Raw genomic sequence first — 26,330 nt, forward strand, 5'->3', positions numbered from 1 at the left:
CAAGCTGATAATCAAGTTTTAATTTACTTACCAAAAAACCTACTATCCTATGTCATATTGAAAAACAGAAGGGAAGAAAAAAAATAAAGTCCAAAATGTTCCTTTGAGAGTCAAACAAAAGACACTACCAGATGGGCCCAGCATAAAACCACAGGGAAATGATGAAAGTGAAGTTATAAATATTTGAGAACTGAAACTAGACTGGCATTATGGTTAGTTTCATCAATGACCCAGCAATAATCTTAACTGGCAAAATAAGACAGCCAAAGCCCAAGGTAAAATATTAAGCACGGAAGGTTAGTTGGGATGATTATATGGATAATCCCTTAGGAAGAGAGCAAACTGGCAACAGCTGAATGGAAAGGTATCAAAATCAAACAAAGAGCAGATCAGGCAAAAGAAATGATCTAAGTTTCTCAGCACATATATGGCAATAACAAATAATGGAATTCAGGGAAACTGAATTCAGGGAAACTGGTTACAGCCAGTGATCAGAATAGGACAGCACTGAAAAACAAAAATTTAAATTACCAAATGATCAAATAAAACCATACACAGAAAGAACAGGTACTTAAAACCAGGTTTATTTCAACCTAATCCCTCAAAGCATGTCTTTACTTTTTCTGCCTTCCAAGTGACAACTTTTTTGAATAATCATTTTAAATATGTTCTTACCAGAAATTTTCTTAACCTTTCTCATCTTTCTGACACATTTTTCCAGCCAGCCCTCAATTCTGTTATAAACAACCCTTCTTTACATTCCTGGTGAAGTTGGGGAAAATTCTCACTGCCAGCAAGCTTACAGAAAGTTCAAGTTTTCTAACATGGGAAGATAGGTAGAGGAAAGTGGGACCTCAGCTAGTGGCACTAAAGTTGAGGAGTCGGCCTGTGTGGTTAGGAAACTGGCTATATACAAAAGGACGTTATTAGGGATACTGGGAACCAGGTTCCTCGATACTGGAAAAGAGGAGTAATATGTGGAAAGCGGGAAGGCTAGAATAAAACATGGTGTTGAATTAGAATTGGAGGATCTAGTGTGAACTGACGGAGAAGGCAACGGTACCCCACTCCAGTATTCTTGCCTGGAAAATCCCATGGACGGAGGAGCCTGGTAGGCTGTAGTCCATGGGGTCGCTAGGAGTTGGGCACAACGGAGCAATCACTTTCACGCGTTGGAGAAGGAAATGGCAAACCACTCCAGTGTTCTGGCGTGGAGAATCCCAGGGACGGGGTAGCCTGGTGGGCTGCTGTCTATGGGGTCGCACAGAGTTGGACATGACTGAAGTGACTTAGCAGCAACAGCAGCAGTGTGAACTGATGTTTCTAAAAATACACAGATAGGAAATAAATATGTGTCTGTGTGGTGGGTGCTAGGGGTGAGAGAGAGGAAGAAAATGCATATATTCACATGTTTCCTTGCTCTGCTGACTCAAAGTAGGCCTAGAAGCAAAGACACCCCAGAAGAAATGTCCATACCTTGGGACCAGATTTTATTTTTAAAGATCATTCTCCACTAAGAAAACAGGGGTCTCTGGAGAAATAGCTAATTCCAGGTCTGGGAATGTGTATCACAAGCCCTGAACATCTTAGTGTGTCATTAGTAAGGAAATGCAAAATGGTGGATCATGTTAAAAGCCAGTTTGAAAAAACACCCACAGGCCAAATCTAAGAAAACCTGAGTACTGAAATAATGATAGTACTACTATTTAAATAAATAGCAGTAACAAATGACTGAATAAAACAGAAATCCATGTTCATATTGACATAAAGAAATTGATATATAAATGAACTATGTAATAATGAATACATAATATATATATAAGAATATATAAATACACATATTCTTTATTATACATGAGCGAGAGGGGGAAAAAAATCTACCTTACAGTAGAAGGCCAACTAATAACAACTATGGAAGGAACAATACAATTAAAACAAAACAAAAAAAATACCACTCAACAACAATCAGAGTAGAGATTGATTCATGAAAAACTCAATGCTAAAGCTAGTAGGTAGGGTTTCTCTGGTGGCTCAGTGGTAAAGAATCCACCCAACCAATTCAAGAGACACTTGTTTGATCCTTGACCCAGGAAGATACCACATGCTGCAGAGCAACTAAGCCCACGAGCCACAGCCACTGAGCCTGTGCTCTGAGCCCACATGCTGCCGCTTCTGAAGCCCAGGCGGCCTGGAGTCCACGCTCAGCATAAGAGCAACCACCGCACTGGGAAGCCTAGGCACTGCAATGACAAGCAGCCCTGCTCACCCCAACTTGAGAAGAGCTCACACAGAACGACCCAGCACAACCAAAAATAAATTAAATTAAAAAAAAAAAAAAACCAGTGGGTAAAAGCTTGATAAAGAGCTGAAGAACCGGACAGACTTCAGGGGATAGTTAACATACATAGTTATGATACAGACTGACATTGTGTGCTACCTGGTATGATGCAGTAAAAACAGAGCATCTCTTCTGAGGTATTTCCACCAAACACACATAACCTAAGAGACTCTTACGAGTCCCCTGGACTGCCAGGAGATCCAACCAGTCCATTATAGAGGAGATCAGTCCTGGGTGTTCATTGGAAGGACTGATGCTGAGACTGAAACTCCAATATTTTGGCCACCTAATGTGAAGAGTTGACTGATTGGAAAGGACCCTGATGCTGGGAGGGATTGGGGGCAGGAGTAGCGGGCAACAGAGGATGAGATGGCTGGATGGCGTCACCGACTCGATGCACATGAGTCTGGGTGGACTCCAGGAGTTTGGAGGCCTGGCGTGCTGCGGTTCATGGGGTCACGAGTCGGACACGGCTGAGCAAACGAAATGAACCGAACCACAAGAAAACATCAGATATGCACAAATTGAGGGACATTCAACTGATCTTAACTCTTCAAAAATGTCAAAGCCATGGGAAGACTAGGAAAGACACAGATATTCCAGACTGAAAAAGGATGGAGATTTGTGACAACTAAATACAACATGTGATGCAGGACTGGATCATGGGAGATTGGGGAGGGGTGGGATTTGTTCTGCTATAAAGGCCATTATTCAGACAATTGAGAAAACTGAACAGGCTATGTGGATTATTACACTGAATTACTGTATCAGTGTTATTGACTACATGGTTTTGATGGGTATACTATGGCTATGGGGCTTCCCTGGTAGCTCAGACGGTAAAGCATCTGCCTACAATGTGGAGTAAAGTACTCTCATTTCTATAAACTAAGGTATTGTGTTGGCCAACTCAATACCTGATGCTGGGAAAAGATTGAAGGCAGGAGGAGAAGGGGACTACAGAGGATGAGATGGTTGGATGGCATCACCAACTCAATGGACATGAGTTTGAGCAAGCTCCGGGTGTTGGTGATTGACAGGGAAGCCTGGCATGCTGCAGTCCATGGGGTCCCAAAGAGTCAGACACAACTGAGCGACTGAACTGAACTGAACCCAATATTTGGGAGTAATCAGCATTAAGTCTGCAACTTATTCTCAAGTCATACATGACATGGGGCCCATTTGAACCCCATAGGACATTTAGTAGTGTCCAAGACATTTTTGGTTGTAAACAGGGGCATGGAGGTAGGGGAGGAATGGGACCAGCCATGTGTTGGACAGAGGCCAGAAATGTTGCTAAATATTCCCCAATGTACAGGGCTACCCTCCATAACAAAGATTTACTCCATCCAAAACAGCCAAGAAAGCCTGATAGGTAAGAAGAAAAATTTGCCACTGCAAGACGTGGGCCACCTTTCCACCACTCAGAAAGGAGGTCATTAATGCCTTTAATCAGATTAGAGAAGACCCAGATACTCTCACTGACCTATCAGTCCTACCAGTGAATACCAGGGGGTATTCCTCTTATAATGGAGAAATGGAGCAACTGCTGAGAACACTTTCTACACCCACTACCTAGTGACCCCCTCCTTTCCTTTTTCTCTGGAGATCTGGGGGGTAACCTACATAAAAACTCCTTGAAGAACTGAGCTTGTCTTTTTTAACATCAAAAACATGAATCATAATTTCTTATATATGAAACAAATCTATTCTTTTCACTGAATTTATAAATGCTTTACACTTTGATCCCATTTATTTGCTCTATTCCTTTATACTCATTGAAACTCAATAGGTTAAATTTCAGTGTTTTCTGTTTCTCAATGGTTCTCTCCTAATTCAAGTAGTTCTTTAGCTGTCTTGAAGACAAATGGATGACCTATTTCTTATTAAGACCTAAGGATTTTATACTGCTTAGCTTCTTGTTGCTCTCTTGCTGACGCAGGCTTCTAAATTCTTCAGATATTTTCATAAGGATACATAATTTCCATGGGATCTAAAGCATTATTATTACTTTTCACTAAAGTACTATAACACTCAGGATCAAAGTCTCATTTTTGAAGCTTACTGACCCACCTAAACAGTAGTAATATCTAAGTGAAAAAATTCTGACACAATTCCACTTAAAAAGAGTTTGGGGCAAACTCTTTCAATAGGAGGTTAAAAATGAAATCAAAAGTTTACTGAAGCCTCTTTGGGGATTAAATCAGCACTACTGTTTTAAGGCAGGGCTTTACCTATATTACATCTTTCAAATGAGTTCAAACTCATAGCTCTTTTGGTTTCATAAACTAATAATGATTTTCTTAATTTTCTTCTGACATTATCCATCAACAGTAAATAGGTCTTCTGCCTACTTGGTTGCATGACCTGATTTACTTTAGGCCAGAGAGATTCCTTCATAATCGGGTCAAGTACATGTACACTGCTGCCTTCTAGCTCATGCTAGTAGCAAAGAAATGAATCCAATATAAAGTTTAAAACTAAGTTAAAGAAATGAAATTAAGTACAAATGAACTCGAATACTGCATTAAAATACACAAGATAAAAATTACTTCAAAACTTTTAAACACTACAGCAGAAACACAACACTATAAAACAACTATACTCCAGTAAAAATTAATTAAAAAAAGAAAAAAACCTTTTCAACACGTTACTATTACTTCATCCTTAGAGAAATAATTTAAAGACAAAAGGAACTAGAAAGAAATCGTAAACATTTAAAAGTAATGTATGCTATAGAATTAACCAAGAAAGCGAAATACAAAATTCTGAAATGTTAAATCTGAAATGAAACTATCAATATCAACTCAGTTTATTTTCAATATATTTCATAGCTCTATCCAATGAACAAGTCTAGAAGCAATGAATACACACAGCACTTAGTTCTGGGATTCTAAGTACTAAGCCCCACAGAAAGAACTGATCTTTAGATGAATGAATGATTCCATGACTGAAAGTAAAGTCTGGGTCATCATCTGTGCAGAAAGCAAAAAAAGTGCTCAAAGATGATGGGGCTATATTGAAAGGATGCAAGAAATAGCTTGAAATGGTTGTGCTGGCCAAATCTAATCGGGAATAGAATATTCACATGGCACCAAAGTAACACCCAGAAGCTTACTAGTTAAATTCTAAAAGGAAAAATAAACTTTTATTTTTGAGGATCCAGTGATCACAACTGGACAGCTGTGTAGGTAGCCATCTTTCCCGTTCAGTAGGCAGTCACTATTAAGGAGCATAACCAGGTGTTACACAGCTTCCAATGTGATACAACATACACAATATTACTTTTGAGGTATTCTTGCCAAAACACCTTTAACCTCAGCCTAATCAAACATACAAACTTAATTCCAGTGTTCTACGACACTATACTATTTTAATACAGTGGGGTAAGGACTTATATCATCAGGAAACAACCAGTTAAATTCTGAATGTGAAAACACTCTACAACACAGATATCTTGGGCTCTTAAAAAAATCACTGTCATGGGGAATTTTAAAAAGATGAAGAGGCTGCTCAAGATTAAAGAGACATAACAGGCAAATCAGTTCAGTTTGGGGGGAAAAATATATGTCTCATTTTAGAGACAGTTGAGAAAAACTGAATATGGACTGAACATCAGATTATATCAAAGAATTACTAATCATATAACCACAGTTAGGTATGAAGACTGTCCTTTTTCTTGAGAAATGCATGTGATCTACAATTCCACAACTTACTTTCAAATAGACAGGGTAAAATGTGATGTAATACACATGTGAACATGCACGCACACACACATACACACATGAAAAGAGGGAAGGGGAAGGTGCCTTTGTGTGTAATTATAACAACTGGAGAGGTCAATCTAGGTAGAGGAATATGGTATTCATCACATTGCTTTTTTATATCTTGTGTAAATTTTAACTTTTTTGTAATAAAAAGCTGAGGGGGGGAAATAAGGTAGGATACTATAAATCAGAAATTTTCAAACTATGGTCCATGGAAACTTTCAGAGTGTCTACAAAGAAAAATCCATTTTCAGAAAAATAATATGTTGCCTGCCCTTTTCATTGTGTTGATGTTTGTAGGGATGGTGCAAAAGCAATGCTGGGTAAAGCTGTTGATATCTTAGCATGAATCAAGGTAGGGGCTCTGAACTGTATATAAGTAGTTATATTCTTCAATGCCAGTTATAAAATAAAATGCCAGTTTCAAACTAACATACATTGTAAAGCAACTACACCCCCCAAAAAAATAAACAATCAAAATAAAATGCCACTGTCACATAAGAAAAAAGCCCTTGATGAATTAGGTAAAATTACTGATTTAAATTGTAACCCTTAAGTGCACTAATGATCTATGTAAGAAAAATCAGTGTACCGAAAACACTTCTGTTGCATACAAAGTATGGTTGTATCAAAGAAAAAACACTATTTACTGCTCAAGTTTCAAGCTGAACTAGCTACTTTTTTCCTGAACACCATTCTTTATTTGAAAGACCGACAAACTGCTTACATAGACCTGGGTGTTAGGCAGACATTTTCTCAAAAATGAACAAAGTAGGCCTGTCACTGCCAGTCGTTTTCCCTGAAGTGTTTTCTGCCAATGAAAAAAATTTCAACTTTTAAGCAAAAACTAAAATTATGGAGAACTTTTATCTACTATTTTGAACTTGACAGCTTCAGTTTGACAATGATATTTTTGATACTGTATAACACAGTGTGTCATCATATGAAAGCTAGGATAAACCAGTGTAATCAGAATTTTCCAAAAGACCAGTGTATGACGTTATAAAACACTCATGTGTAAAAGATTCATTCAAAAGCAGGACAGAACAATAGATTTTAATGTAACAGTATGAAAAGGTCACTGGCAAGGTTTTAGATTCCAAGCTTCAATTAATCTTTACGTAACTCCTGCTTGTTGCATTTTGATGTAGTATCAAAGCAGAATGTCCATGATTACCTGAAAAAGCTATTTAAAATACTGTTAAGCTAAAATGTCTTCATACTTTTCAATTAAAACAATACAATAAAAGTACTGAATGTAGAGGATATGAGAATCTAGCTGTCTCTTAACAGATGTTTATTGATGTACAATTGATTTACAACGCTGTGTTATTTTCTGTGGTACAACAAAGTGACTCAGTTATACATATATATTCTTTCTCATATTCTTTTCCATTATGGTTTATCACAGGATACTGAATATAGCTCCCTGGGCTAAGCAGTAGAACCTTGCTGTTTATCCATCCTAAATAGACTAGTTTGCATCTGCTAATCCCAAAGAACCAGAGATCAAACTGCCAACATCTGTTAGATCTTAGAAAAAGCAAGGGAATTCCAGAAAAACATCTACTTCTGCCTCATTGACTATGCTAAAGCCTCTGTGTGAATAACAACAAACTGTGGAAAATCCTTAAAAGAGACAGGAATAACACACCCCCTTACCTGCCTCCTGAGAATCCTGTATGCAGGTCAAGAAGCAACAGTTAGAACTGGACATGGAACAACAGACTGGTTCCAAATTGGGAAAGGAGTACGTCAAGGCTGTCACCATGCTTATTTAACTTACAATACTGAGTACATTATGCAAAATGCCAGGCTTGTTGAGCCACAAACTGGCATCAAGATTGCTGGGAGAAATAGCAACAATTTCAGACATACAATGACACAACTCTAATCACAGAAAGCGAAGAGGAACTAAAGAGCCTCTTGATGAAGGTGAAAGACAGTGAAAAAGCTGGCTTAAAACTCAACATTCAAAAAATGAAGATCATGACACCCAGTCCCACCACTTCATGGCAAATAGATGGGGAAACAATGGAAACAGAGACAGACTTTATTTTCTTGGGGTCCAAAATTATTGCATATGGTGGCTGTAGCCATGAAATTAAAAGATGCTTGCTCCTTGAAAGAAAAGCTGTGACAAACCTAGCCAGCCTATTAAAAGGCAGAGACATTACTTTGCCAATAAAGGTCCAAATAATCCAAGCTATGTTTTTTGCACTGTCAATGTATGGATGTAAGAGCTGGACCATAAAGAAGACTGAGTGGCAAAAATTGATGCTTCCGAATTTTTAGTGCTGGAGAAGAGTCCCTTGGACACAAAGAGATCAAACCAATCAATATTAACAGAAATCAACCCTGAATATTCACTGGAAGTACGGATGCTGAAGCGCCAATACTCAGCCACCTGATGCAAACAGCCAACTCATTAGACTGAGGGCAGGATGAGAAGGGGGTGAAAGAAAACAGATGGTTGAATGGCATCACCAATTCAACGGACGTGAGTTGAGCAAACTTCAGGAGATAGTGAACGACAGGGAATCCTAGCATGCATGGAGTCATTAAAAAGTCAGACACAACTTAGTGACTGAACAACAACGATCCTGAAGAATCTAGCTGTCTTTTATTAAGCCAAACTTTATAAAAAGATTTGCAAAAAATGTACAACACTGCTACTCATCTCACTTCTTGTTGTAAGAAAATAATTCTCACTAAAATGCTACATTAATAATGGATCATTATTATTATTTTAAGTGAATTATAAGTATCTTTGATATATATTTTCATTTTTAACTTGGTAAATACTGGTAAATAGTAACATATACAATCAAAATAGCTTTGGGATTCTCAGTAAAATTTTTAAGACTGTAAAGTAATCCTGAGACCAAAAAATGGGGTAACGTTCACACTAGAAATCAAAACATGCCATACACAATTTTAGAAATCAAACTCTCACCTAAGAATTAAGGACCACAGTCATTACACCACACTACCATAGCCCCTGACTCCAGAGCAAGTTAGCTCCATTGAAATTAGCATTAAGCACTTTTTTTTTCCCCTGCTGGGAGGTGGGTACATGGGGGTACAAAAGTACAAACAATCACTCTGAAAAGATTCCTAACTGGCTCTTCAGAGGTAAAACAATTAAAAATAAAATGAGGCCAGATAATACAGACACGCTCATTTTTTAGTTGCTTAAAAGTAGTTCAATCTACAATAACGAAACTACAATAACATTATATAAGCTATTTAAGTAAAGGAATTTTTAAATACAAAGGTAAAGTCAAGCAAATTATTCTCAATACCTATGCAGGACCATATTTAAAAGACTTATAAAACGCCTAAGAATGAACTTACCCTTAACACTATATACAAAAATCAACTCAAAATGAATCAGTGACCTAAATGTAAAACTTGAAACTATAAAACTTAGAAGAAAACACAGGTGAAAAGGTAGACATCCAATTTCACAATGATTTTAAATATAACACCAAAAGTGTGGGTAACAAAAGAAAAAAAAAGATAAATTGGACTTCACTGATATTAAAGCACACTATCAAGACAACTCACAGTATAGGAACATTTATGTGCAAATTATATATCTACTGAGGCGTTAATATATAAAGAGCTCCTATAACTCAAAAAAAAAAACCAAACAACTTAATTAAAAATTGGGCACTAAATAGACATTTCTCTAAAAAGGTGTACAAACGTCCAGTAAGTACATGAAAAGATGCTCAACATCATTAATTAGTAAAATATAAATCAAACCACAATGAGATAAAATTTCCCACACATTAGGATAGCTATTATCAGAAAACTCAGACAATAACATGTTGGTGAGGATGTGGGAGAACTGGAAAGCTTATGCACTACTAAGAATATAAAAATGGTACAGTCAAGGTGGAAAAGTCTGGCAGTAAAACAGACGTGGGAGTCCCTTGTGGCTCAGTGGTGAAGAATCTGCCTGCCAATGCCAGGAGGCACAAATTCAACACCTGGTCCATGAAGATCCCACATGCTGCGGGACAACTACTTGTGGTCCAGGTGCCACAACTGCTGAGCCCACGTGGCACAACTACCAAAGCCTCAACACTCCAGAGCACGTGCTCCACAAGGAAAGCCGCTTCAGTGAGAAACGTGTGCACTGCAACTAGGTAGCAGCCCCTGCTTGCCACCACTGAAGCTCACACAGCAAGAAAGGACCCAGCACAGCCCGATAAATATTAAAAAAAAAAAAAGACACACACCTACCATATGTCCTAAAAATTCCACTCCTAAATATCCAAATCAACTGAAAGCAGAGACTCAAAACAGCCCAAAAAGTGAGAACCACCCAAGTGTCCTTCTACAAATGAGTAAATAAACAAAACGTGGTATATACATACACTGTAATATTATGCAGCCATAAAAAACAAACAACATCCTGATATATGATACATCCCTACAACAGGGATGGAACACCTTGACAACAACGCTTAGTGAAATAAGCCAGACACAAATAGACAAACATTGTGTGACTCCACTTACATGAGCTACCTAGAATAGGGAAACAAGAAAAATAGTATTTACCAGGGGTTGGGCAGGTCAAGGTGGAGTTGTCATTTAATGGAGCTATTTGTTAACGGTTAATGTCACTGATCTGTATACTTGCATATAATGAAAGAGCATGTTATGTATGTTTTACCACACTTCAAAACATGGTAACAATGCTTTTACAAAATGACTTCCATATAGCCTTCGAAAGACAAAATTATATTGCCATGATGTTTGTTGGTTATTTTTAAATTAAAAAATTAAGAGTTAAGCCCTCCAACAACAAAAATACAAATCACTGATAGGGCTTTACTTACCCGTTTGGGGCCACTAAAAATCTTTCTGGTATTTTCCTTTGATTTATCTCCTTGTTTATTTGGAGGCTTCTTCACACTTTCAGGCACACCAGGCAAGTCCTCTGTAAAATCCAAGTGTTCTGAAATGGTAATCAAAACTAGCTAGCTTTCTATTATTTCAAATTATCTACCAGACAACTAATGAATATTCTGGGGAGAAAGAAGCACACTGTGGGGAGGAAAAGATAAAATAAAAACAACACAAAGCTGACGAAATACTCCAATGATATTATTCTCACTCTCCCATACTCACTCCCTGCTTGTACCCTCCTACTCTAGAAGAAAATCAGAAACTTAGTTGCAGTGTATGTGCTCCAGTTTTATCAGCAAAATCAATTCTTTTCCAGAATAATTTGTTCTTCAATGTTCATATAACTGCTCGTTATCTATCAACATTAAAACTAGCAGTCTAGTTTAAAATACACACATGCACACACCAACAGGTGATATGTACCTGTAACATTTTTCTAGAAGTACACTGAATCATGTTGGCCTTCAAGGAATGCCTGTTTAACATCTACAGAAGCCACATTAAAAAAAAAAAAAAAAGGATACAGCTATCCTTGGCAGAAGATACAGAATAACCTAGTACAATGTAGTTCAATGGTCTGTGGCATTCTCACAAAATCAACCAAAGAATTATATTAGTTTCCAAATGTTGTATTTTTTCCCTAGCCTAAACAAAAAAAAGAGGGGGAAAAAAAGGGAGACTTTTCTCTATCCTAACTCTTAAAACTGCTGTTTCAAACACTGTATAAAGACTTAGATTCCAACTAATCAATCAAATGGTCTCTAATTTTTAAACGTTATTTGCTATCAACTTGACATTTCTGAAAGGGAGTCTAATGATTTAGGACAACTTGCTATCAAGGTTAGCATAGAAGCTAACTAAGTAGGCTGTAGCAGGACAGGAGTTCAGGTTTCAGTATTCAGTTACTAATCACCCTCCTGAGAAAGCAACTATAAAGCTGTCTGCCCAGTCGTAGCTCAAGTGACTGGCAAAGATGCGGCAGACTTCATTTCTTCAGAAGGGATTCAAGACAACATGGGATGAATTCTGAAAATAGTCTTATTTTTTCTAGTGGGGAATAAGGCAGGCTGCTAGGGGGTACTCTTGTATAATTCTAGTTTTGAAAATAAGAATGATTCTAATCTAGCAAAATTATTTTTAGGCCAACTGAAGCAAAATGGTAAGTAGTCTCAAGTATGACATACTCTATGAGAGACACGATACATAGAAACACTATGATAGCTCTAATTCACCATGATTCTTGTTCTATGACCCTAAAAGGACAAAAGCTTTAACAAGAAAACCAATATAAGAAAAACGTATTTGGTTAAATATAAATAAATATAAGCCCCTGTATCACAGAGGCTTTCATACACTCTTCCTCAACAGTCAATTCACATCATAATGTTCTTGTCAAGTAATGACTTACTCATAGCAAGGCTAAGCTATTTCTTTTATCTTTCAGTGGAAACTATCAACTCCTCAAGTCATAACGAGTCCTTCTATCTTAAGGGACAAATTAATTTCACTGATAAGAATGCAAAATCATTTAGTTAGCATCTTTCAATTTTATTAAGTCAACTTACAAGAGTGATCCTTAAGATTAAGATTTAATCTCAACTTTATAAATTCAAGGTATTTCCCTCATTTCAACCATCTAATATCAATACAATTCTATATGACCAAAGTCTATCCTTCTGTCTCCACTGGGTTTAGTTTTTCCAAGCTAAAACATCAAGATGTTTGGTATCTCTGTGTACACACAAATATACACAATTTTAAAATTCTCAAGTGCCAATGGCAGAATTAAAATACAAATATGAAAAGACTCCTCAATTTACAAATTGGTTCCTTACAAGGTGGGACTTTATTTCCATTTAAAATGCTATATCTTTAGATAAGGTAATCTTTGGCACTAAATAGGTATTTCTGTTGAAATTAAATGTAGTAACAAGTTACAAGCTATCAGGGAGAAAACTAAGTAACTACTATTTAAGCCTGAAAAACACATTTAGTTTTTTAAGTCTTACCTGCATTATTAGAACTAGACTGACTGTCCTGGGAATTATCATTGCTTTCTGGAGGAGGCTGCAAGGAGGGTGATGGAGCTGTTTTAGTTCTTTTTTTGCTTGTCTTTCTTTCCACCTGACAGTCATCATCTTCATCATCTTCACTTTCACTGAGATCATCAAAGCCAAAATACTTAATTTTGTAGTTAGAACTCCCAGAACCTCCCTCATCACCTCCTGTCTCATCATGATCTTCAAACCCAAAAAATTCAAGTTTAACATCCTTTTTAGATTTAGTATTACTAGGTCGAAATCTAGTAGTGGTCTTAGATGTTGCAATATCTGCTTTTTTTCTTAGCCGGCCAGCTTCTCCCAAATCTGCAGGAGTTGAAGCAGTGAACTCATCCATGCTGCGTTCCATAGTATCCTGTATGGTAACATTACAAACTGACAAGCAAGATGGATGTAAAACAGTATAATCTCTAGTCCGTCCAACCGTCCCTCTAAAACTGGTCCCACAACTTACACTGCCTTTCTTTGCCTGATTCAGGCCATCTTTACTTGATTCACTGTTTGCTTTGGCTAAGGCCTGACTGGTGCCGTCCATCAGCTTATCAAAATTCGACGCTCCTTGTGCGGATTTTGCTTTATTGGCCCTACAGTACGTCCTACAGTTGCTTGGCCTAAGAACACTTTGCATCATGTCTTCCTCAATGGCTTCATTTAGATTTTCCAATCGATTTTTAAAATCCTCATCCTTCATCTCCAAAAGAGGATCACTATCCAGATTTAAAATACAATCTTCGGATCTGCTGTCTTCAAAATCATTATCCCATTCATATAAACCAGTTCTTACAGATCCCTTGATTGATGATGTTTCTGATGGCGATTCTGACCTTTTCCCAAGTTGGGAATTCCAAGTATCATTTTCCTTAATTTCATCAGCTTTGTATCCAGAAGCCACTGTAGTTTCTGCATTGTGTTTCTTAGTACTGTCTTCAGCATTTTTGTAAATATGGTGACTATTCTTTTCATGTTCTTCACTAAAGTTCTCCACTTTATCTATAAAAATGAAAAATAGGTCAAAGGATAAAAATATGAGTGGTATCAATGTAAAAGTTAATAAAAGGGACATTTGGTTAATTAATAGAAGTCATTTAATTTTGAAATAATTACAATAATTTTAAATTGTGGATAAAATAAATGTTTATGTATCTGACAATTTATTCTTCTACCTTTTCAATATATAGCTCTCATGTCTTCTACTGACCTCTCCCTAGGCATCCAAGTCCCTTTAAAATTGTCACCCTCAATTTAAGAGATTTCAGCAGTGTTAAACAACAGGATCAATTCAGAATGACATACACATAGTCAAACCTTCTCAGAGGTACAATAGATTTTTCAAACAAAAATGCTTAAACTAAAAATTATTTAGAACCTAAACAATGTAACTTGGACTGCAAGGAGATCCAACCAGTCCATCCTAAAGGAGACCAGTCCGGGGTGTTCACTGGAAGGACTGATGCTGAGGCTGAAACTCCAATACTTTGGCCACCTCATGCAAAGAGCTGACTCACTGGAAAAGACCCTGATCTGGGAGGGATTAGGGGGGCAGGAGAAGGGGATGACAGAGGATGAGATAGCTGGATGCCACCACTGACTTGATGCACATGAGTTTGGGTAAACTCCGGGAGTTGCTGATGGACAGGGAGGCCTGGCGCCCTGCAATTCATGGGGTCGCAAGAGTCGGACAGGACGAATGAAATGAAACAATGTAATACAATTAATGAAGACATTCTGGCAGTGCCTATTTCTCCTGAGTAGAGTTGTCCATATGGCATGTCAGTTCTGTCTAGAAACCTGTTCCAGATTCAGGTTTCTGTAGTCAACTCTGCTTTTCATTCCTTCTTCTGATCATGAAAGCCACATAATTTCAACGCTTTTTTTAAACAGTGCCTCTGATGCCTAAGTTTCATGGCTACAGTGGTTATTTATCCATATCCTGCTGCACGCTCAGTCGCATCTGACTCGTACCCTGTGGACTATAGCCTGTCAGGCTCCTCTGTCCATGGGATTATTCAGGCAAGAATACTGCAGCAGACTGCCATGCAATCTTTCAGGGGAATCATCCCGACCCAGAGATCGAACCCAGGGCCTCCTGCATCTTTGCACCGCAGGCAGATTCTTTACCACTGAGCCACCAGGGAAGCCCTTATTTATCTGTATCAGCCAGTGGTAAATCACGAATTGCCTATTCATTTTATAGCTGGGGAATCCATTTTTGTTGTCTTTAATTTTGACATTAGAAATATTGTTTTAATCTTTCTAAATAAGAGATGGAAATGTGATTCAAATCGGTATTATAATTAATTCTTCAAGTACTTGATGGTAGAAAAACCCAGGTTCAATATTTATGATAAATTAATAAAGTTACGAAGAAAAAAACCTACCAAAAAACCTACATTTATAAAAGTCCTTTACAAATCTCAATTAACGAATCATCAAATGCAAGCAAAGGGATGCTTTACATGAATCCACTATACAATTTTTAATGCTACCCAATGGTTGTAAATGTAATTTATATTTACTTACTTTTAGAAGGCATCTAATTTACAGGTATACGTGCTTTATTCTTAGATATTTCCCAGGCAAAGGCAAGGAACTATAGTTTTCATAATCTCAGAAGTATCGTATCACTAAGCATAAAATACTGAAAAGCTAACAATTAATAGCTGACTCTGACATCTGATACATTTTTAAAAGGGGCTGAAACAAAGGCAAGTTTAAAACCAAACCTTACGAAATGATACCACTGCTTTTATAACAAGTGGAAAGAATATCAGTAGCTGAATCTGGAGACCTGTGTAGGGCTCAGAGAAGACCCTTAACTTAGGGAGTTTTCCTGAGGGTTTCAATTTCTTCCTCTGTTCAAAAGGGAAGCAACTGACCCATACTACTTTAGAGCATTATTAATGGAATTAATTGCTAACAAACGCCTATGGCAATGCTTTGTATGCTTAGCTACAAAGATGTGTATAAGATGTCATCAAATATCATACTACACCATTTTTATAGCTACACAGAATTGTCTTAATGTTAAAATTTATTTAAGCTATTTCTAACTGTTTTATGTAAAAACATCCTTTTGACAAAAGTTTTACAATAACAACAAACTTTATTATTCACGTTTTTAAAAATTACTACTTCAAGTTTTACCTACCACTCCCATTTCAGAGTATTCTCATGGGCTGCCTTTCACATGTAAACCCCACTCTGTTGTGAGCATACCTTTATATATTCAAGTGCAAAGAGTAATAAAGAGCTCTACAGAATGAAGTACTGTCACTAAAAGTTATGTCACTAGCACATATAATTTATTCATGTATTCAATTACATAGCATAATCTTACAGATGAATTATGAGTATATTATATAATTTTTAAATTTATGAAATACATTACATAGATAAAAGCTAAGTAAATCAACAAAGAGTTCTGCCCAAGAAAAGCTATCTAAGTTTTCTACAACAGTATTCTAATATATAAACTGAATACTTTCTACAGTCCTTCACCATTTAGGTCTTCAACAAATATTCTCAACTATACCTTCAGAAGAGAGAGCAAGGCTATCCTGTCCTAAAATGCAGAAGAGCAATTACTTTCTACTATCCTTCCTCCCCAAACGGACCCCAGCTTCACTGTCAGATAAATTAAAGTTATATCTCAAAACATCAAGGCAGGGAGAAAGGAAGTGAAAATTGGGTTGTTTTTCTTCTTTTACAATGACTTGTACTGAGACAATTTTAGGGCTTCTGTAACATTTCTATTTGGAAATCTTCCTTATTTCCAGTTCTTAGATGGCTAAACTGTTTTCCATATGCCAAGAGGTTCACTCACACCACCTCAGCAAGAAAGCATACTCATCTATCTTTGCTCAAATGTCCAACCCAGTACGCACCCTCATCTTTTTTTTTTTAACAGAGAAGGTAAGTATTAACTCTGTTTTAAGCTAAACCACCTATGTAAACAGAAATGCATTTCTAACAGATAACAGTTCAGGAATTAAATGGGTAAGTGCCAGCTCTGCCACTTACTGACTAAAATGACCTTTGGCAAGTCACCCTAAGAAGTGGGGACAATTTCTTCATCTGAAAAATGAGCTAAAAAAAATCTGTCTCATGGACAATTTGAACAGATAAAAGAAGATAATGTAACTAAGGATACTTGCAGGTTAAAGAGCACCACACAAATGCAAACTATTGTAACAACTCTGCCAAAATATAGAGTATATTTTTAATAACCTTTTAGTGAGACATTTCTTAATGGAATTTAATTGTACGTTCATCAATATTTCCTTAGGACCCTGTGTCTATCAGCTTCAAGCAAGGAATCCAAAATTACATTTTAAAGCCTACTGTTCTTCCTTAACCTAGAGGGTGAAGACTGGATTATGGAGAAAGTTTTCAGAAGAAGACTTAGCCTAGCACCATCTTCAAAGATACTTAATAAATGCCTTTTAATGTCACTAGATTTTAGCATCTACCCAGTCTTTTATATATTAGGTAGCATATGAGGGAGGGAATTTAGTACAGTAAAGACTACATGGAGTTCATGTTTGGGAGCACATGTACACCCGTGGTGGATTCGTGTCAATGTATGGCAAAACCAATACAGTGTTGTAAAGCAAAATAAAGTAAAAATTAAAATTAAAAAAAATAAAATAAAATAAAAAAAGACTACATGGAATTTGGAATCTGAGAAACATGGTATTGAACTAGACACCTAAGACTAATTAGATGTGTAAAAATTTGGCAACTCTTATTTCCTCTCTAACCTTCATTCTGCTTATCTAAAAGACAGTAAGCAACCTTACACAGAAGTTCAATTAAATGTCTACTATTTCCTTAAGATTCTTAATTTTGAAAGGAAATAGAGGATTCCTTTTAAAATAAGAACACATCAGTACTTACAATAATGTGAGTATACATGGTTTTATAAAGGAAAATACTCAGGTGAGATAATTTAAGGCTTCCATGAATGAAGTGAATGCTGAAACACTTAAAAAGTGGGAAGGGAGGTTTGATTAGAGATTTATGAATGATCTCATGGTTTCCGCATATCTCATAAAACTGAAAAAAAAAGTCTGTGTACAGTTTTCAGGGAGAGTATCTATAATTTTAGCAAGTTCTCACACACTCCAAAATATATTTTTTAACTGATAAAGGACAAGGGAAGGAGCAAAATATCTGTGGGAAATCAGTATATGTTAATTGTAGAACTTCGTATCTTTATGGGAAAGATTATTCAATAACATGTTCTGAAACATTTATCTTCAACCATAAAGCAAAAGAAATTTCACCAAAATTAAATGTCCATTAAAAAACCACTAATGTGCTCGCTTCGGTAGCACATATACTCAAATTTGAAAGATATAGAGATTGGCATGGCCTCTGCACAAGGATGACATGTAAATTTGTGAAGTGTCCCACATTTCTACTTTCTCCAAAGAAGATGCACCACTATCAAACACGTGAAAAGATGCTCCACATCACTCATTATAAGAGAAATGCAAATCAAAGCCACAATGATCAGAACGGACATCATCAAAAAATCTACAAAGAATATATGCTGGAGAAGGTGTGGAGAAAAGGGCACTCTCTTGCACTGTAGGTGGGAATATAAACTGATACAGCCACTATGGAGAACAGTATGCTGCTGCTGCTGCTAAGTCGCTTCAGTCGTGTCTAACTCTGTGCGATCCCATAGACGGCAGCCCACCAGGCTCCCCCGACCCAGGGATTCTCCAGGCAAGAGCACTGGAGTGGGTTGCCATTTCCTTCTCCAATGCATGAAAGGGAAAAGTGAAAGTGAAGTCGCTCAGTCCTGTCTGACTCTTCGCGACCCCAAGGGCTGCAGCCCACCAGGCTCCTCCATCCATGGGAGTTTCCAGGCAAGAGTACTGGAGTGCTTTGCCATTGCCTTCTCCAGAACAGTATGGACGTTCCTTAAAAAATGAAAACGATGGAGAAGGAAATGGCAACCCACTCCAGTACTCTTGCCTGGAAAATCCCATGGCTGGAGGAGCCTGATAGGCTCCATGGGGTCACAAAGTCAGATATGACTGAGTGACTTCACTTTCCTTTACCATGTATGCTACAGCAGCTGGGCCTCTCACCTGCACAGGTAACAGATGTAAAGCATATGTTTTCTGTTTAATATTATCTTGGACTAGCTGTTCACAAACTTCCTTAGGAATCATGGTTCCCTAGTCAAGAATTTGCTTGCTGCAACTTCAATCACAATGGCCTCAGGCTTAATAATCTTATCCTTTTAAAAAAAACAAATAGTGATCTCTTTACCTGCTATCACTAGCATTATCATTCATAAAAATTAAAAAAAAAAAAAGAAAAAGAAAACTACCATATGATGCAGCAATCCCACTACTGGGCATATACTCTGAGAATACCATAACTCAGAAAGATGCATATCTCCTATAGTCAGTCATAAAGAGTAAGGTCAGAAAGAGAAAAATATCATCATTAATGCACATATATGCAGTCTAGAAAAACGGCAGAAATAGAGGGCGAAAATGGTAGGAACTGCCAGGCAGAAAGAGACAGACCCAGAGAATGGACTTGTAGAGGGCTGGACAAACTCAGAGAGCAGCACTAACCTACACTATCTGTACAGCAGATCCCTAGGGTGAAGCTGCTACAGAGCACAGGGAACTCCGTGCTCTGTGATGACCTAGAGGGGCGACACATGGGGGTGGCTGGGAGTCTCAAGAGGGAGAGGATGTATGTATACCAACTGCTGATTCACTCTGTTGTACGGCAGAAACTAACACAACATGTAAGGCAATTATACTCCAATTAAAACCATTAAAAAAAAACACTATTTAGGGAATTTCCTCCCAGTCCAGGATCCTGTATGCTGCAGTGTGTCCCCCACCCCCATCCCCGCCATCACAAAAAAAGAAAAGATGAAAAACTACAATGTTTTTTAAGAGAACTACCCAGACCAGTGGGGCAGGGGAATTACAATGCCTACAGCTCAACAATAAGATATTGAATAAAATAAAAAACAAAAAAATGATCAAGCAATTTGTCAGTCCCTTGATTTAAAAAAAGAATATTCAATAAACATATAAAATATATTAAAAGACATTTAATTCATTAGTTACTTATTAGGAAGATGCAAATTAAAACTATAATGAGATGCTACTGCACAACCACCAAGAGTTAAAATTCACAATGCCAAGTATTGTGGAGAAAGTAAAGCAACTTCAACTGGCCGTAGCAAAACCGGGAACCACCACTTTGGCATTACCTAGAAAGCTAAACTTAACAGTTATCCTCAGTTGAATTCAGTTCAGTTGCTCAGTCGTGTCCGACTCTTTGCGACCTATGGACTGAAGTAGACCAGACTTCTTCCCTGTCCATCACCAAATCCCAGAGTTTATTCAAACTCATGTCCATTAAGTCAGTGATGCCATCCAACCATCTCATCCTCTGTTGTCCCCTCCTCCTCCTGCCTTCAATCTTTCCCTGCATCAGGGTCTTTTCAAATGAGTCAGTTCTTCCCATCAGGTGGCCAAAGAACTGGAGTTTCAGCTTCAGCATCAGTCCCTTCCAATGACAACCCAGGACTGATCTCCTTTAGGATGGACTGGCTGAATCTCCTTGCAGTCCAAGGGACTCTCAGGAGTCTTCTCCAACACCACAGTTCAAAAGCATCGATTCTTCGGTGCTCAGCTTTCTTTATGGTCTAACTCTCACATGCATACATGACTACCGGGAAAACCATAGCCTTGACTAGACGAAACTTTGTTGGCAAAGTAATGCCTCTGCTTTTTAATAAACTATCTAGGTTGGTCATAATTTTTCTTCCAAGGAGCAAGCAATCTTTTAATTTCATGGCTGCAGTCACCATCTGCAGTGATTTTGGAGCCCCAAAAAAATAAAGTCTGACACTGTTTCCCCATCTATCTGCCATGAAGTGATGGGACCAGATGCCATGATCTTAGCTTTCTGAATGTGGAACTTTAAGCCAACTTTTTCACTCTTCTCTTTCACTTTCATCAAGAGGGTCTTTAGTTCTTCTTCACTTTCTGCCATAAGGGTGGTGTCATCTGCGTAGCTGAAGTTATTGATATTTCTCCCGCACTCTTGATTCCAGCTTTTGCTTCATCCAGTCCAGCATTTCTCATGATGTACTCTGCATAGAAGTTAAATCAGCAGGGTGACATTATACAGCCTTGATCTACTCCTTTCCCTATCTGGAACCAGTCTGTTGTTCCATGCCCAGTTCTAACTGTTGCTTCTTGACCTGCATAGATTTCTCAGGTGGTCTGGTATTCCCATCTCTTTCAGAATTTTCCAGTTTGTTGTGATCCACACAGTCAAAGGCTTTGGCATAATCAATAAAGCAGAAGTAGATGTTTTTCTGGAACTCTCTTTTCTGATGATCCAACGGATGCTGGCAATTTGATCTCTGGTTCCTCTGCCTTTTCTAAAACCAGCTTGAACATCTGGAAGTTCACAGTTCAAGGACTATTGAAGCCTGACTTGGAGAATTTTGAGCAATATTTTACTAGCGTGTGAGATGAGTGCAACTGTGCGGTAGTTTGAGCATTCTTTGGCATTGCCTTTCTTTAGGATTAGAGTGAAAACTGACCTCTTCCAGTCCTGTGGCCACTGATGAGTTTTCCAATTTTGCTGGCATGAGTGCAGCACTTTCACAGCATCATCTTTTAAGATTTGAAATAGCTCGACTGGAATTCCATCACTTCCACTAGCTTTGTTCATAGTGATGCTTCCTAAGGCCCACTTGACTTCACATTCCAGGATGTCTGGCTCTAGGTGAGTGATCACACCATCATGATTATCTGGGTCGTGAAGATCTTTTTTGTATAGTTCTTCTGTGTATTCTTGCCACCTCTTTTTAATATCTTCTGCTTCTGTTAGGTCGATACCATTTCTGTCCTTTATTGAGCCCATCTTTGCATGAAATGTTCCCTTGGTATCTCTAATTTTCTTGAAGAGATCTCTAGTCTTTCCCACTCTATTATTTTCCTTTATTTCTTTGCACTGATCACTGAGGAAGGCTTTCTTATCTCTCCTTGCTATTCTTTGGATCTCTGCATTCAAATGGGTATATCTTTCCTTCTCTCCTTTGCTTTCACTTCTCTTCTTTTCACAGCTATTTATAAGGCCACCTCAGACAACCATTTTGCTTTTTTGCATTTCTTTTTCTTGCAGATGGTCTTGATCCCTGTCTCCCGTACAGTGTCACGAACCTCTGTTCATAGTTCATCAGGCACTCTATCAGACCTAATCCCTTGAATCTATTTCTCACTTCCACTGTATAATCATAAGGGATTTGATTGAGGTCATACCTGAATGGTCTAGTGGTTTTCCCTACTTTCTTCAATTTAAGTCTGAATTTGGCAATAAGGAGTTCATGATCTGAGCCACAGTCAGCTCCCAGTCTTGTTTTTGCTGACTCTACAGAGCTTCTCCATCTTTGGCTGCAAAGAATATAATCAATCTGATTTCTGTGTTGACCGTCTGGTCATGTTCATGTGTAGAGTCTTCTCTTGTGTTGTTGCAAGAGGGTGTTTGCTATGACCAGTGTGTTCTCTTGGCAAAACTCTATTAGGCTTTGTCCTGCTTCATTCTGTACTCCAAGGCCAAATTTGCCTGTTACTCCAGGTGTTTCCCGACTTCATACTTTTGCATTCCAGTCCCCTATAATGAAAAGGACATCTTTTTTGGGTGTTAGTTCTAGAAGGTCTTGTATGTCTTCACAGAACTGTTCAACTTCAGCTTCTTCAGCATTACTGGTCGAGGAATACACTTGGCTTACTGTGACACTGAATGGTTTGGCTTGGAAACAGAGATCATTCTGTCGTTTTTGCGATTGCATCCAAGTACTGCATTTTGGACTCTTGTTGACTATGATGGCTACTCCACTTTTTCTAAGGGATTCTTGTCAACAGTAGTAGATATAACGATCATCTGAAATAAACTCACTCATTCCAGTCCATTTTAGTTCACTGATTCCTAAAATGTCGACGTTCACTCTTGCCATCTCCTGTTTGACCACTTCCAATTTGCCACTTAACATTCCAGGTTCCTATGCAATATTGCTCTTTACAGCACTGGACCTTGCTTCCATCACCAGTCACATCCGCAACTGAATGCTGTTTTTGCTTTGGCTCCATCTCTTCATTCTGGAGTTATTTCTCCACTGATCTCCAGTAGCATATTGGGCACCTACTGACTTGAGGAGTTCGTCTTTCAGTGTCCTATCTTTTTGCCTTTTCATACTGTTCATGGGGTTCTCAAGACAAGAATACCGAAGTGGTTTGCCATTGCTTTCTCCAGTGGACCACATTTTGTCAGTGGTCCTGTTATCCTATGACCCAGCAATTCCATTTCAAAGTACTTATCTAACAGAAATATATGTATACATGCACTAAACAGCTTATTAAACTTAACCATATGAAACTTCCACTTTTAAATCAAGTATTAAAATTCCACATGGTTCAACATAATAGAAGTACACTTAAAACATCATTCCAAAACCAGGAAATATAAATATACATTAACAGTACAATCAACAGAGTGATGGAGAAGGCAATGGCACCCCACTCCAGTACTCCTGCCTGGAAAATCCCATGGAAAGAGGAGCCTGGAAGGCTGCAGTCCATGGGGTCGCTGAGGGTCGGGCACGACTGAGCGACTTCACTTTCACTTTTCACTTTCCTGCACTGGAGAAGGAAATGGCAACCCACTCCAGTGTTCTTGCCTGGAGAATCCCAGGGACGGCGGAGCCTGGTGGGCTGCTATCTATGGGGTCGCACAGGGTCAGACACAACTGAAGTGACTTAGCAGCTTAGCAAAAGAGTGATCTATTAATACAAAGAAATACTGCAGAGCAATAAAAATAATTAAAACTACATTTCTGTAGGAGTGTATTACTTAGTACAATAATTACAGAGAACAATTTGGCAATACTTTTTAAAATTAAAAATGTACATGTGAGAAATAAACTGACTCTGAAGCAGTTTTATTTACTCTACAAAAAACTTTCCATGAGTATGAATAACGTAAGTAACAAGGAAACTCACTATAACATTGTTTCTGATTGCATACAGCCACATATGTGAATACTATGTAGCTGATAAAAATAATGAGGCAAGTCTGTATCATGTACAGGTAAGGCCGATCTTAGGAGAAAAGGATGAATGAAGGGTAAGGGGGAAGTCTTCCATACCTCTTGAACTTTACACTGTGTAGTCTATTCAAAAGCGTTAAAAGTAAAAATTAACAAAAGCACATATTAATTACCTTAAACTGTAACAATGATATTATAGTTATCTTTTTTGGAGTGCCAAGATGTTAAAGAATTATATTTATGTATGAAATTCAGTGTCAATTTGCTTCAAAATAATCCACTAGTGAAAGGGAGTAGGTGGTGATAAAAATGAAGACTAGCTATGAACTTATGTTACTGAAGCTGGATACACACACATACATCTATCTGTATTAACTGTATGCTAGTCTCTATACAAACAGCATATATACTACATTCATCCTTAGAAGAAAGTGAAGATATCTCCTTTTACTCTTTACCAAATCTAGCATTATACAGATGAAGAAAAGGCAGCCCAGAAAGGCCAAAGACAACAAAGTTGCCAAATGAATCAATGACCAACTGACCTCCCAAAAAGAACCATACCAAATTCTAATGTATTACACTACCTCTACTGGTGGCTGCTGAAAACTTAAATACTAGATAAACCATCTTAAGCCATATTAATAGAAGTCTAGATGAGATGAAGCTAAAAATCTAACATGCTGGACAGACTGTAATGAGTAGCACACGATATGCAGATACCTAAATTTAAACAAAACCTTTGACTTCTAAGGAGACTGTACAGATCAGAGAGAAGTGGCTTTGGAGACCATGACCCATGAAATGCAGTTGAGGTAACCAGAAAAGTTTAACCTGGGGGCAGGGGAGAGGTGTGTCACTGTTACATGGGAAACTGCCTTTCAATATCAGCATGGCTGTCGTGCAAAGAGGGAACAAACTTATTAAATCTATAGACAACATTCAATTTACAGAAACTATAAGGACTGATAAGCAAGAGCATTAAAGATTAACTAGAGCTGTCCAAAGAAAGGGATGCCTAGGGAGGAGAGTGTACTCTATTGTCAGAAATACTTAATAAAATGGGACTTGTTCAAAACAACTCACTTCTGCCCTGCAAAAAACTGTTAAGGGAAAGCAAAAACAAATCACAGACTCAGAAAATATCTGCAATAAATGTCTGATACAATACTTGTATCGGAAATAAAGAACTCTTAAAGTTCAATGAGAAAATAAGCAACTCAATTAAAAATGAGCAAAGAAATGTGAGGGTACATCAAAGAAACTATACTGATACCAAAATAAGCATGGAAAATGCTCCTCATCAATCTATTAAGGAAATAAAAAAGGCTTATTTCCTTAATATAGTGGTGTAGTAAGAATTCTTACGTATCAGTAAGTCAATCAATGTTCCAGCAGAAAAAGCAGGTATAGACACAAAGTTCAATAGAAAAAGAAGTCGAATGAATTAATAACTTATGAAAAGATACTCAATTTCATTTACAATTAAAAATCAAGAGTAAACATTATATATTAATTATATCTCAATAAAGCTGGGAAAAGAAAGTAAAACAAAGCTGAACTATATTTATACTTACTAAGCCCTCAGTATGTGCCTGATACTGTCCCAAATACTTTCCATCCATTAATTCATTTGATCTCATAGCAACCATCTGATGTAGGTACTATTACAAGTTCACAAGCCTTTATCCACAATTGCAACATCCAAAAAACTCTGAAAACACAGTTTTCTGATAATGCCTTTTGAAGCAAAACCTGACCTCATCTAAGTAAGGCTATTGATAGTATTTTCTTTTTCTGAATAAAACTTGTCTTTGAATAGAGTGCTGCCGAGCACCTTATGGGGGTTCATATTAAAAAAACATACTTTATAATTCCAAACTAACCCCAATTCCAAGACAGATCTGGCCTCGGATGTTTCAGAGAAGGAAATGTGAACCTGTCTCCCATTCTGCACATGAGGGACAGTAGATTTCAGCTGCTAGACAGTTAACAGCGACACAGTTATTAAGTGCTGTTTACTGTCTAAAAAATAAAGCAACTTTTTAAAGAAAACAAAAACACTGGAAACAACCCAAAGTCTGACATCTACAAGGAACTGGCTAAGAAACCACAAAAATATACGTAGGGGGAATTGA

The 26,330-nt window shown here is 37.6% G+C and overlaps 1 protein-coding gene and 1 non-coding gene across 5 annotated transcripts in view; one reads left to right on the forward strand and one right to left on the reverse strand.

The window, feature by feature from the left end:
• Window positions 1-26,330, reverse strand: part of WAPL (WAPL cohesin release factor) — a 77,447-nt gene that overhangs the window by 36,014 nt on the left and 15,103 nt on the right. For 2 of the 4 annotated variants that reach the window (XM_069572271.1, XM_069572272.1), the window contains exons 3-4: window positions 13,035-14,075; window positions 10,956-11,056 (exon numbers count right to left, since the gene is read on the reverse strand). In XM_069572271.1, coding sequence (XP_069428372.1) covers window positions 10,956-11,056; window positions 13,035-14,075 — 1,142 coding nt within the window. Of the gene's footprint in view, window positions 1-10,955; window positions 11,075-13,034; window positions 14,076-26,330 lie in introns of all 4 variants that reach the window. The other 2 variants (XM_069572269.1, XM_069572270.1) reach the window with 1 other exon arrangement.
• Window positions 18,403-18,506, forward strand: LOC138430636 (U6 spliceosomal RNA). The gene has a single exon (XR_011253320.1). It is a non-coding gene; the product is annotated as a U6 spliceosomal RNA (small nuclear RNA).

Source organism: Ovis canadensis, chromosome 25 (assembly GCF_042477335.2).
Source record: "Ovis canadensis isolate MfBH-ARS-UI-01 breed Bighorn chromosome 25, ARS-UI_OviCan_v2, whole genome shotgun sequence".
Lineage (NCBI taxonomy): Eukaryota > Metazoa > Chordata > Mammalia > Artiodactyla > Bovidae > Ovis > Ovis canadensis.